We start from the raw sequence: 14,185 nt of genomic DNA, 5'->3' as shown, positions 1-14,185 counted from the left end.
CAACCCATCCATTTGTCAATGGATGAAGGCAGAAAAAGAAACAAAATGCAACTTATACACATAATGGAATATGTTCAAGCTTATAAAGGAAGGAGATTTCAATACGTGCTGTGACACGGGTATGAGGCTGGAAGACCTTATGCTTAGTAAAATAAACTAGACACAAAAGGAAAATAGTGCAGGATTCCACCTCTATGAGAAACTGGAGTATTCGGATTCATAAGAGCCAGAAAGCAGAGTGGTGGTTGCCAAAGGTGAAAGAAGGGGATGGGGAGTTGGTGTTAACAGGTGCAGAGTTTCAGTCCTGGAGACAGATAGTGGTGATGGTTGCACAACATTACGAATGCACTTAGTATCACTAACTTGTACACTTAAAACTGGTAAAGATAGAAATGCAAACATTGTCACCTAATTGTACCCTCACATTAATCTGAAATTTTAAAAAATGGTTAAGATGAAATTAAAAAAAAAAAGGACTAAGGTGGTAAATCTTATGTGTATTTTACCACAGTTAGAAAACCACAGCATGTCCACACTTAAAGGTTTTTAAAAAATGTTGAACAGCAATAACAAACTGTAGTGTATCATTCAAGAACATTTTTTTAAGGGAGTCCGAGCAGGCAATCCACAATCCTCTAGAACATTAGTCCTTAACTTTATGGCACCAGAGACCAGTTTCATGGAAGATAATTTTTCCATGGATAATTTTTCCAATGGGAAAATAATTTTTCCCATTTTTCCATGGGGTGTGAGGGAGGGGGATGAGGGATGCTTACCATATGAGTCTACAAGCAACTGATTTATTATGGTCTCGCTAATGATAATGTGTATTTGCAGCTACTCCCCAGTGCCTGCACCACCACCCCTGCTCCACCTCACCTCACCAGGCATTAGATTCTCCAAGGAGCGCAACCTGGATCCCTCGGCTGTGCAGTTTACAGCAGGGCTCCCTTCTGTGACAATCTAATGCTGCCCCCACCCCCATCTGACCTGAGACGGAGCTCAGGAGGTGATGCCAGAGAAAGGGAGAGGCTGTAAATACACTTGCCCACTTCTCGCTTCCTGCCTTGCCACCTGGCTCGTCACAGGCCATGGATTCATACCAGTCTGCTGCCCAGGGGACCACAGCTCTAGAACAGCACTATTTAATGGACACATCATGCGAACAGTTATGAAATTACTTTAGAAATTTAAAATTTTTCCATAGGTGTATTAATCCATTCATGCTCCTATAAGAAACATACCATAAACACATCCACCTATAAACAACAAATAATTGATTTCTCACAGTTCTGGAGGCTGAGAATCCCAAGATCAAGGTGCTGGCAGGTGCAGTGTCTATTGAGGGCCCAAGTCCAGGGTCGCCTATGGCTGTGTTCTTGCTGTGTTCCCAAGGCAACTCTCTGGGGCCCGAGGCAACACTTGGGGGCCCCTTTGCAAGGGCACTAACTCCATCCGTGAGGGCACTGCTCTTATGACCTCCCATAAGATCCCACCTCCTGCTGTCACCTTCGAAGTTAAGATTTCAACATATGGGGCGGCGCCTGTGGCTCAAGGAGTAGGGTGCCGGTCCCATATGCCAGAGGTGGCGGGTACAAACCTAGCCCCGGCCAAAAAAAAAAAAAAAGATTTCAACATATGAATTTCGGAGGGGCACATTCAGAACCTAGCAGTAGCCACATAAAAAGAAATGTGTGAGATTTATTTTAATCATTTTAATAACAAAAATATTTTAACAAAATATATTTTAAGTATTTCAACATGTAGTCAATATAAAATTGTTAGTTTAACTGATACACATTTGCAGTCTTTTTTTCTGTACATTGCTTTGGTTTAAAAACTTTTAAACGTTGCAGTAGCCACATTTGAAGTCCTCAATAGGCTAGTGGCTACTGAGTTGGATAGCACAGAATAATGGTGTTTGGCTTTCCTCTGGAGCAATTAATCTACCGAGCACTCTGTACAAGGTAGGTACAACTGAAACTTTCCCCGTTTACCACTGCGGGAGTGACTTACTTGAAAGTCCTCCTTCAATTTGTTAACAGGACGAACTAGTAATGTGAAAACTGGCGGCAATCTGCAGAGATCCAGCAAGTATGTTTATGGACTTAAAAAACAACTATAGAATTGATAGTTCGCTTTGCTTTCTGGGATGTTTTGTTTATTTCTGGCTGGAGAAACAAGGAGTAATCAAAGAGACAGTGGATGGAGAAGAGAAATATTAAAGTAGCAGGGGTGGGTGGTGACAGAGAAGTTGACAAAGAGGCATTGTGTTTAGGAGAAAAATACGATTTTTATCTTGGGACTTTTTCTTATCTTTATATCACCATATCCTGAGGCCAAACAATTTTCCCCCAGGAGGAATAGAAGAGTTTGAATATTTTATATACCAAGTGCAAAAGGTCTACATTATTCTTCTTCCTACCCCTCTTTATACATAGAGCACAGCGCTCTAAATGATACATGCAGAAAAGCAGGCAAAGAATTAAAATAAGTAGTGTAGTAACTGCTTAATAAGGGGATTGATTGTTTTGAAGTGCTTTCTGTTTAGTTTCTTCTAAGCAGCTTCATGAATACATTTGCTTTGGTCTGATGAGTCTTCAGTGAGTATGGGACTAGGTACCTAAGAATAGAAAGATGATGGTAGGAAGTGCCCTGCCTGGCCAGTGTAGGGCAAAAGATAAACTGTCATTTCCAATTCAATTCAATCTGGTAAGTGCAAATAATAAATGAAGTAAGGAAAAAATTTGATTTCACACCAGGAGGATGAGGATAAGCTTCTGACACAGAGTTTAAAAACATAGCCTGGTGATCTTGGAGGTATGTCCTTCCAGGCTTAGGACAAAATAACTAAGCGTGGAATGGTAAAATGTAAGTTACCTGCCCATCTATGAGCAAGAGCTTTGAAGGTGCACCTTTGTACATCCAGAGGCTTTATCCTGTGTGGTTACTGCGTGCCCATTAATTTCTCTACTTTGGAGGTACTCACCAATTGGCTTCAATGTTCACAACAGTTGTTCATGGTAACTGTGAAAATTCAGTAACATTAAGCAACTTGTTTTATGCCTTAATCTGTATACATACGTATGTGTCTAGGTATAATGTGTGAAATGCAATGTTGATTCTTTACCTGGGCAATTAGATGGTAAGTAAGATAATTGCCAATAGTTTTAATTACAAGTATTTCATATTATTTAATTTATCGTCAAAATATTGACTAAAAATGTGGCTCCTTTAAATTTTTTAAAGTAAATATTATGGTCCCTGCTAATAAATAAATAATTTGTTCATATTCATTGATCATAACATGTTAACATTTGAATTTTAATAAAAATTTTTAGATTTTTGATGAAAGATAAATGTTTTGACATTACACACAAAACAAGTTCTGTATTTTATTATTTACCTCATTTTTCTTATCTAAATGAAACATTTAAGTTTTGTACATTCTACTTTTTAATCCTTTAAATCAAGTGTTGGCAAACTACAGCTCACAATTTAAATGGCTAAAAACTCAGTTATCTAAATTTACAGTGAAGCAGCTATATAAAAACAAGTTAAACCAAAGTAGACTAAAGGAAATAATAAAGACTGGAAATCAATACATTAGAAATGTATAGATAATACAGAAAATTAAATCAAAATCTTTTAAACTATTAGCCAACTGAATCTAGAAATGTATATATATGTAAATTTATATATATAACATAAAACTGTGGAGCTTATCTTAGAAAACATTCAAAAAGCATATGACAACCCTCTGGTTATATTAGATAAGAAAAAATATATTTATTGTCTATATAAGAAACAAAAAAGAGCCAAAACTATAGAATTTATAAATCAATATAGAAAGGATAATAAGAGAACATTATGAACAACTTTATGGCAATAAAACTGACAAGTGAAAGAGGAAAATTTGTTGAAAGACACAAATAGCTAAGAACCAGCATGGGAAGAAAAATAAAACCAGAATAGCTTTATACCTGTTAAAAAGATCGGATTTTTAATTAAAAAAAAAAATCTTCCTACATAGAAAATCTCAAGTCCCAATGGTTTTACTATTGGATTCTATCAAGTCTTTGAAAAATAAATAATATTAATTTTGGCCAGACACAGTGGCTCATGCCTGTAATCCTAGCACTCTGGGAGGCCAAGGTGGGTAGATTGCTATAACTCAGGAATTCAAGTCCAGTCTGAGCAAGAGCAAGACCCCATGTCAACTAAAAGTAGAAAAAACTAGCTGAGCATAGTGATGCATGCCTATAGTCCCAGCTACTTAGGAGGCTGAGGCAAGAGGATCGCTCGAATCCAAGAGTTTGAGGTTGCTGTGAGTTATGATAATGCCACGGTACTCTACCCAGGGTCACAGAGGGAAATTCTGTTTCATAACATTATTATTATGATTATTATTAGTGTTTAATGAAAGCACTTTTAGGAAGTGGAGAGTCCTAGGCATGACAAATTTCAAAATATTTTCTGATTTTTATTGTGATTTGAAAGAAGTTTTCAATGATAAACTAACAAAAAACCCACCTGAACACCTTATGTCAAACTGCTAAAAACCTAAGATAAAAAAGAAGAGACTTCACTTATAGGAGAACAAAAATAAAAATTATAGCAGACCTCTTGTGAGCAACTATGCAATGTCTTCAAAGTACTGAAAGACAAAATAAGCAGATAGACAAAAATCACTGTCAGTACAAAATTATATAACCAGAAAAATATAGAAATGAAAAATGGAGGTGAAATAAAGATTTTTTTCAGACAAACAAAAGCCGAGAGAGTCCACCGCCAGCAGATCTGCACTGTAAAAACTGTTAAAGCACATTCTTTAGTCAGAAGGAATATGCTACTGGACAGAAATCTGGATATACATACCAAAAATGAACATGATACTAGACATGGTAAAAATAATGATGAAGTATTTTTAATTTTTTAATCTTATTGATAACTCTTTAGAGGAAAACATGGAATAAAGCATTGTGGGGTTTATAATATGTGCAGAAGTAAAATGTATAACAACACAATAGAAAGAACAAAATTGGCAGTATACTATTTTTAGGGACAGGGTCTCACTCTGTGCCCCAGGTTGGAATGTAGTGTCATGGTTACAGCTGACTGTAAACTTGAGCTCCCAGGCACCAGTGATCCTTCTGGCTCAGCCTCCTGAGTAGTTGGGGTATAAGACCTGCCATCCTATCTGGCTATTTTAACATTTTTCTGTGAGGATGAGATGTACTGCCAACAGAGGTCTCAAAGTCCTGTCCTCAAGTGATCCTCCCAGATCAGCCTCCCAAGGTGCAGGAAATGTAGTTTTAAGCAATCACACTTGACAGGTAATGCACTGTTTAAAGATTCTTAGACAATTGGTAAAATGGTATAATATTATTTGAATGAAGAATGTAAAATGTTAAAAATGTATATAGTAAACTCTACAGCCACAAATAAAAATTTTAAAATAAGGTATAACTGATAAGCCATTAATCAGAATTAAAACAACAAAATACTAAAACATACTTGTTACCATAGAATTGTGCAGAAAAAGAGAGTGAAGGGAAAAAAAATAATAGATGTAAATATGGAAAACAAATAATATAATATTAGTTTTAATTCAATCATTTTATAATTAAATGTAAATGGACTAAATAACCTACTTAAAAGTCAGAGACTGTCAGATTGAACAAAATGGCAAAATCTATCTACTATATTCTGCCTACAAGAAACCTACTGTAAACATAAATACATAGATAGATTAAAATGATAGGAAAAGATATCCCATGAAAATGTTAACCAAAAGAATACTGAAATGTATCATTAGTATCATAGTAGACTTTAGAGCAAGGTATATTACCAAAAATAAAGACTACATAACAATTAAGGGGTCAATTCCCAATAAAGTATAATAGTCCTAATAACAGACCTTCAAAATACATGAAGCAAAAATGAGAACTAAAAGTTATAATACAAATTCACAATATTACTTGGCGATTTCAACATTCCTTTCTCATTAATTGATAGAACAAGTAGGCCAAAAAAAAAAACAAAACAAAACAATAAGGGTATGGAAGACCTAAAAAACACTATAAGCAGTATAATCTAATTTAGGTTTATCTAACATTCTACCTCAAAATAGCTTCAGCTAAAAGCAGAGTTTCCATAACAAGGAGATGTGGGCAGTTAGGAATCTCAGCTACAGATAACCTGGCTACTTTGTATGGGTAAATTCAAATGTGTTTCTTAATTGAGTCTTATTTGTCTGTACTCCTATGACAGAAGAGCACATATATGTGTGTGCCTTCCATTGAAAAAAATCAAGGTGCCTTGGCAAGAAGAAGTATAGGATGCCAGGCATGGTGGCTCAAACCTGTAATCCTAGCAGTTCGCAAGGCTGAGGTGGGTGGACTGCTTGAGCTCTGGAGATCAGACCAGCCTGAGCAAGATCAAGACTCTGTCTCTACTAAAAATAGAAAAATGAGCTAAGAATTGTGGCAGGCACCTATCATCCCAGCTACTCGGGAGGCTGAAGCAAGAGGATCTATTGAGTCCAAGAGTTTGAGGTTGCTGTGAGCTGTGATGATCCAAGGCACTCTACCCATTGTGATGGAGTGAGACACTGTCTCAAAAAGGAAAGGAAAGGAAGGGAAAGGAAAGGAAGTTTAGGAGGTGAAAGCCTTTGCTTATAAACAGGATATTCCTATCTAAAGACATATTGTTTCCATAGGAGAGCAAAAGATAGAATAAATTGGGTATTTTTCATAATCAATTGTCTGCCTATCCCTTTTTCAAACTCTACTTTCAATTATTCTACTATACTGAATTTCTTCCCTTCTGTGTTTGCATTTTCTTTCTTTCTGCCTAGAACATTTTTTCCCTGTCTTTAAAAATTTCTCCCGGAGTGTTTTGCACTCACTCATCCTCCTTCATCTGGTCTTCTCTGCTCTGCTGTGCTCTCTAAATATAGGAGTCATTCCTTGTTGAAGCTACTGCCTCCATTGCCCTGGATCATAGCAGGTGCACACACACACACACAATGGCATGAATTAATACAACTTCTGCTCTTCATAGTTACTTCCGAGATTAGCCCACCTTCTGGGAAGTATGTTCCTTTAGTCATCGTAGCACACACACAAAACAAATACGTAAGTCTGTTTCTCCAACTACCAACCCAGCTTTAACCTGTGTAGCAGGGTTCTTTGAAGTATACCAGACAGAAAAGTATGGTGTGCTAAAAAGGAGTCTCAGAGTTGGGGTTTAAAAGACACGTGGTTAAGCCCTGCCTCTACCACTGTCTGTTATTCAGATGTGCTTAAGTTGCCACTTTCCTAGAACATTCTTCTTAGTAAAGTATCACAAGAATGGAAAAGCAAGCATCCAATGTCCTCTACTAATATGAAACCAGTAGATGAACAAATACCTGAGAAACACACTATTCAAGTCAAGTGGAGAGGAGGAGAAGGGGAAGGAGGAGGGGGGATTGATGTGCTGGGGGAGGGGAGAAGAGAGGGGGATGGGTGTGCTCCCCCTAACAGGCACAACCTGAGAGTATATGGCACACCTCCTGGGTGAGGGGCTCAACTACAACTCGGGCTTTACCTAACAAATGCAAACAATGTACCCTCATACCCAAGTGAAAACAAAAAAAGAATAATATGGAAAGATAGCAGACCTTTCCCTATCCATGACTGGCTGAAGCTTCATTAATAATTTCAAAGCAGTACCATATTATACATTATGTAAAGTCTGTCAAATTTGGTTATACTTTAGTAAAATGACATTTGTTGTCAAATACAAAAGCAAACTCCACCCTCCTTTTGTCCCTAAACCACAAAACTGGGACTATTGCTCTCTTGGAGGTTCAGCCATATCACAGAATTCTAGCCAATAAAATAAGTGAAAGTGATGTATACCACTTCCACGCTTGGCCCATAAAACCTGTATGCTCTATCATTTATCACCATGGTTCCGGGTCCTCAGTGGGATATCCCAGATGGGACTGTCCATAGTGACCTTGAAGGCCATGTTGTAAAGAAGGCAGCTAGTCACCAAAATCTTGGCTCTTAAATGTCAGAGCTACTTGAGACAGGGAACTCCTACCCCCATATCAGAGAAATACGTTTCTGTCTAACCCATTAAGGATTTCGGGTTATTTATTACAGCAGCTCAACTTACTTGAGCAACATAGACCTCACAGACAAAATCATGTATATCACTCTTAACACAAACCCTAGCTCTTCATGTGTACACAGAGTTTCAGTTGTCATAACAGAGTCTGGATGAGAAATAAATCAGATGGGAAATGAATGTGCTTTATAAACTAAAAAGTGCTGGGTAATATTAGATATTCCAGAGCTCTGACTAGTTCTAAGAACTCAGGGAACCGCACTTCTATGAAGTCTTTTCTCTGAAAGTGAAATTAAGCTTTCCCTGTGGCTTGCACATTTTCCTTTTACCCTTCTGCTATACATACACATACATTCACCCTCTTATACTGGCTTGCTTTCACCATTAGATGCTTTTAAAAAAACAATCTGTAATTCAGATTCACTTTAGCAAACGTGTAACTTCCTGGAATGCATCCTACCACGTCAGGCTAGTGGCCAGCAAGGTATGGGGAATATGAAAATGTTATTAAAGGGGGCAGAAATCCAGACTTGTGAGGTGAAAAATGACTTATGAAATGAAAAGAGAAATTGTACATGTTTGCCTGTTCTAGAAAGCTCTTACTCTAAGGTCTTCCCCGGGAGAGGAAGAATAAAGTAATGGTGATCATTCCTTCTTCCACTTGAAGAAAAAAAAAAATAGTCTTCTAAACTTCTGGCCTCCTTAACCAATGTTTCTTACCAACCCTGCTTTTCATTTCAGAGTCTTTGTAATGCCCAGAATATGCCTGTCCGTTACAAGGACTAATGAGTGCGAGGTAGCGGACATACAGCTTGAAAAAATTAGTCATCTGCATTTAAATACGTCTGCGGACGATGGCACATCCATTATTCCTGGAGTCTCCTGCATCTGTGTAACTTTAAATATTAAACAAATTAGGCTTTACTTACCAAATTTTTGCTTTCATCTGTGGCTTTTAGATATGGCACAAGTCAAAGTAGGTGAGAGACAAGGAAATCAAGCAAGATAGGAAGTATCCTTAAGTTTTCCAAGCCTCTTGATTCTGACCATTTCTCCCTTTTTTAGGAGTAACATTTTGTTACTTTTTATTTGAAATCTCTTACGAGACGAGAGTCTGAATGAGCACACTGTACTGTGTGTGTTCATACAGTCTAGTTGAGTTAGTGCGAGTTATAATGGAAGCATTAATATAATGTTCTCATGGGAGTCGTGATTAAGCAAATGTTGTCTTTGTATGTTAAAACTGGCAAAGTCATATGCAACCTTTTAAGACACACAAAGACAGACCATTCATTCATTCATTTATACAACAAGTGTATTCAGGCTCCAACTAAGTGCCAGACTTGATGCTCAGTGCTGGAGATACTAAGATGAAAAAAGATACAACTTCTGCCCTCAAGGAACTCAGTCTAATGGTGGAGAGAAACACAAAAATAGAGTTCATATCATAAATTATATGCACTGAATATACTACTGCACATTGGAACATTTAATTCAAACTTTACTTGCCCTGTGGCTGTAAGTATAAGGATTATTCAAAATTATTTTCAAGGTTGTTTTGATATTTTGTGGTCTCTTTAAAAATCAGATGGAAGATAAAATTCTACTCCCAAATGGTCATAATTGAAAGCGAATGCACAAATAATTAAGTATGCTCTAAGAAATCAGATGTCGGGGAAAACACTTAAGTTTCAACAAACGTGCGTTTTAGAAAGCCTTGTTAGAATCCACGTTTCCTCTTTCCCTCATCCCTTTCTCCTTCCTTCCTCCTTTTTCTGTATTAATTGGCTTCCGAGTGCCCACTAACTAGACTGTAACCCCTAAGGGGGTAGCGACCTGGTCTTTGTTGGCTGTGTTTCTCCAGTGGCACAGAAAAGGAATAGTAAACTCAACTGTTTCAGGAACAAAATAGGCCTGGGAGAGTTATACTATGTATAGATGGTGGGACTAATGTCGTCTGTAACTCCAAAACCTTAAATATAATTTCTTTTCCATTTGCACAGATATGTGTGCGTGAGTGCATGTGTATGTGTGTATATATAAAATAGCACTGTTGATTGTTATAAGTTAAAATTTATGTTACAAATCTTAGGGTGCTGGGGAGGCCTCTAACCCTGGTCATGTAGCAGAAGGAGCCCACTTCCCTTGCTGTCTGGTCCCCCAGCCCATATTCTAAGTCACAGGCTCCCAGGGGGACAGACTGTTACTGTTCAAAAATGCTCCCCCTTTTAAAATCATTATTACAAACTAATATTTCAGTGTTTCCTTTTAACATCCAGTAAAATTTAAATAAAAATGGCTTTTTGTTTTTGAGACAGAATCTTAATCTGTTATGCTGGGTAGAGTACCATGACACTATAGCTCACAGCAACCTCAAACTCTTGGGCTCAAGAGATCCTCCAGCCTCAGCCTCCCAAGTAGCTGGGACTACAGGCACCTGCCACAATGCCCCACTAGTTTTCTATTTTTAGTAGAGACCAGGTCTCACTGTTGCTTAGGCTGGTCTGAACTCCTGAGCTCAAGCAATCTATCTGCCTTGGTCTCCCAGAGTGTTAGGATTACAGGCATGAGCCACCCTGCCCGCCCTAAACACGGCATTTTTAACACCAAATACAATGACACTTTGGATACCCCTAAATCTTTAACCATACCAAGATTTGTTCTTTAAGCCCTGCTCAAGCCTGGAGGTAAGTTTGAAATATCTATGCTTATCTTTGAGAAGAATAAATGCTGTATCTCATAACAATTTAATGTCTCATAGAAGGCTGTTGACGCCTGTTGTAAATTTTTGCACGAGTCTTTCCGGATACAAAACTGTTACGTTTTGTTGTTACAAAAGAACACAGATACCTGGGAAACGTGTTCTATAGAAATTTCCATTGTAGTAAATACTGTTGAAATGAAATGCACCCTTTAATATAAAAATCTGTGTTATTGGGGTATCTGACTTGAGTGCTCTAAATGAGACCTTCTTGCTAGACACTATCCATTCTCAAGGGTTTAGGATCTTAAGGCGGTGTTCCTGTTGCAGGAAATGGGATATTAAGACTTCTCAACCCTACCGAAAAAGTTCAGCTCTGCAAGGAGGAAAGAAGTGTCCATTGACAACGATTAAGACAACCTGCAAGTCATGAAGGAACAAATTGGGGCTCAGGTGGGGGCGACTTGGGACTGGCTGAAGCGGCCAGGTGCAGCCTCTGGCGGGATCACCTGAGAATCCCTGGTTTCTGAGCCCGGTTTCTTTTCTGGGTCTTCCTTTAACTGGCCACGGGATGGTCTTTGCAGACGTTTGCAATTTGGGGTTGCCAGGGAACCTTGACTGATCCGAGCCTTCCGCCGCAGGAACGCAGGGTGCGCTCTCGTCCCCTCTCGAGTCAGAGGCCGGCCCTCGCCCGCCCGAGGCTGTTAGGGTCCCCGAAAGGTGGGGGTGGTGCTGGAGCCCCGGGATCTGAGCTCGCCCGTCGGGGAGAGGCACCTCCCGGGCGCCAGGCCTGGCTTTCGCGGCTTTGAAAACTTTCCAGCGCCTGTGCCACGGCGACGCGCAGCGGCTGACTCGGAGCCCACGCGGCCCGCGCCTCTGCGAGGAACTTTTCGGCGCATCGGCGGCTTGTCACTCCAGCTCTCCTACGCGCCTCCCCCTGGCTCGCGCGCCCGGGGCGCTCCCGCCCTCCTTCCCTCCCTCAGGGGCGAGGACCTTCCCCGGCACCCGCGGCTCCCGATCCCGCTGCGTCCGCTGCGCTCCGCCCGGCCCCGCTGCCCCGCCGAGGAGGGCGCCCCTCTCCGCGGCCCCAGCCGCGCGCCCGCGCCGCCGCCCCCCGGCCCCCAGCGCCGCGCGCTCCGCCGCATGGGCCGGGCCGGTCCCGCTAGCTGAGATCCGGGCAGCTCGGTGCCGATCCCGGGGCGCTGCGGGACGCTGCCCCAGCGGCCCGGCCGCGGCCCCCGGAGCCCAGCGGGGCGGGGGCGCGGAGGAGGAGGAGGAGGGGACCCGCCGCCAGGGGCTGGCCGCGCGCTTGCAGCCGACTTTTCGCCAATGGTCCAAAGCGACATGTCCAAGTCGCCTCCCACAGCGGCGGCGGTGGCGCAGGAGATCCAGATGGAGCTGCCGGAGAACGCAGCTCCCGCGGGGGCGCTTGGAGCCGCCGCACAGGTAGCGAGGGCGCCGCGCCTGCCCCTTCCTTTGTGAGCCGCGGCCGCCGACCTCCGCCGCTCCCGGCGCCGCGGCTCCCGCTCCGGGATCGCGGGCCTCGCGCCTCGCTCCTGCCTGGCTCTCCGCCTCCGCCTCTCCCCTCGCCGCTTGCCACCCTCTTCTCCTCTCCTGGCGCCGTGACCCTGTCCCTTTGCGCCTTGCCCTGGCTCTTCTCCGGCTTCCATTTTTCTCTGCTTCCGAAAAGCAAGCGGGGCAGGGCGGGGGCGACCTGCCGGGCTCCCGAGGCTTCCCCCGGGCTGCCCCGGCCAGCCCTCCTCGCCCCTTCCCGGGAGAGGCACATGGAGAGACATGAACCAGGCGAGTGGACTGGACCTGCTCAAGATCGTGAGTCCGGGTGGGCGGGAGGGACTCGGCTTCCCGCAGCGCGCTTTCCCGCGCCGACCCCTCTGGCCGAGCTCGGGGCCCGGGTGGTCGCGGGGGTGCGGACGAGCCGACAGAGGTGGCCGCGGGGGGTCCTGCCGGGACTCCCCAGGGCTGCCCCGCCACCCTCCGCACCTGGGGCGTCACGCCGGCCGCCTGGACAGCTTCCCCGTCCTGTCCTCTCCGGCACTTGCCAAGGTTTGCCTGGACCCCTTAAAAGGAGAGCGCGTAGGGGATAAGAAAGTTTTTATTTTTCCATTTCCCCTGAAACGTTAGCTATTTCAGGGAGCTTCGGGATCCGCTTTCTCTCCGATGAGTATCCGCGGTGCTGGAAAAATTCAGCTTTGCTGCCGGTTGTGAAATCGGAGATGTCAGTTGTAGGCGTGGGGCAATGATAAGGTGGCTTTTACGTAAGGCTTTGGCAGGTACAGGGTGGATTGCGAACACCTCCAGGTCTCCGCGGTAAGGAGTCGCTCAACTTCTATCCTGGCAGCGAAATGACCTCGGGCTCCTAGCCAGGGATGTGAGAAGAGGTCAGGGTTACGTTTTGGAGAAACGTTTCTTCTTTGTTTAATGATGCCAGATTGTTGATTTCAAGTTTACCTTCGCCAGATCATAAATCGTGGTAAGATAGATAGGCGTGTGTGTACACAGACGTGCATATGCGGACGGAGCCCAGAGCCGGCGATCCCAGCAAGGCTGCAAATGCTTTGTGGCTGTCCTCTTTCTAAGATGAAGACGGAGTCCTCTAAATATTTTGATAACTTGTAACAATGGCACTTCCACTAGCATAATAGTCCAGATTCATTGAACTTTCTTTGAGGCTTGAAAGTAAATGTGCTAACTTAAAACACTGGTAATTCACTGTGATTCAAGTTGGGGAAAGCAGGCAGAAACGAAGGTGTAGTCTGAAGTCTATTCCCTTTGTGGCCCTAAAGTAGCTAGATTCCTTTAGTCCCCTCAGGGCTGTTTGCTTCACAGAGCGGGAACCTGTGACTAACCAGCTTCTTTCCTGTCTAGCCTCTGCCAGAGAATCTGAAATCCAACCGAGACAGTTGGTGTTTCTTCCAGACTCCTGATTTTATCTAGACACTTGCCAGGTTAGATAGTACTGAAAAATATATTCAGAGATCTCCGTGATTCCAGGATGAAGGTCTTGAATAGGGCAAAGGACGTTTAGATTTTCTCTTGACTTTGATCTTTCTTGAGGGATTTTTTTTTTTAGAAAAGTTTTTATTCTTACGATAAAAATAGAGTTCCTGAATTCCTGGAGATCAAAGCTAAGAGCTGACATAAAACATGATTGTGTTCAGATAAGAGTTACTAATTTAACTTTGTAACTTATGTAATCAAGCAGAATTCAACAAATGTTGATTGTGCAGCTGCCATGGGGAATGATTCTGATGTGAAAAGACACAGTTTCTGCCTTCAAAGAACTTACATTTCAGTATTGGCAAGTATAAAAAATGCATAGGGACTGGGTGACCTGGGGCTGTA

At 42.3% G+C, this 14,185-nt stretch overlaps 1 protein-coding gene across 6 annotated transcripts in view; it reads left to right on the top strand.

Annotated features, from left to right (window-relative positions):
• The first annotated feature begins 12,058 nt into the window (after positions 1-12,058).
• CACNB2 (calcium voltage-gated channel auxiliary subunit beta 2) overlaps positions 12,059-14,185 on the top strand; it is a 355,444-nt gene continuing 353,317 nt past the window's right edge. For 3 of the 6 annotated variants that reach the window (XM_053572162.1, XM_053572163.1, XM_053572165.1), the window contains exon 1: positions 12,059-12,268. In XM_053572162.1, the coding sequence (XP_053428137.1) occupies positions 12,152-12,268 (117 nt within the window). In that variant the 5' untranslated portion in view covers positions 12,059-12,151. Of the gene's footprint in view, positions 12,653-14,185 lie in introns of all 6 variants that reach the window. The other 3 variants (XM_053572169.1, XM_053572172.1, XM_053572164.1) reach the window with 1 other exon arrangement.

The sequence above is a fragment of the Nycticebus coucang genome, chromosome 20 (assembly GCF_027406575.1).
Source record: "Nycticebus coucang isolate mNycCou1 chromosome 20, mNycCou1.pri, whole genome shotgun sequence".
NCBI classification, from domain to species: domain Eukaryota; kingdom Metazoa; phylum Chordata; class Mammalia; order Primates; family Lorisidae; genus Nycticebus; species Nycticebus coucang.
This window is presented reverse-complemented; position numbering and strand designations above follow the sequence as displayed.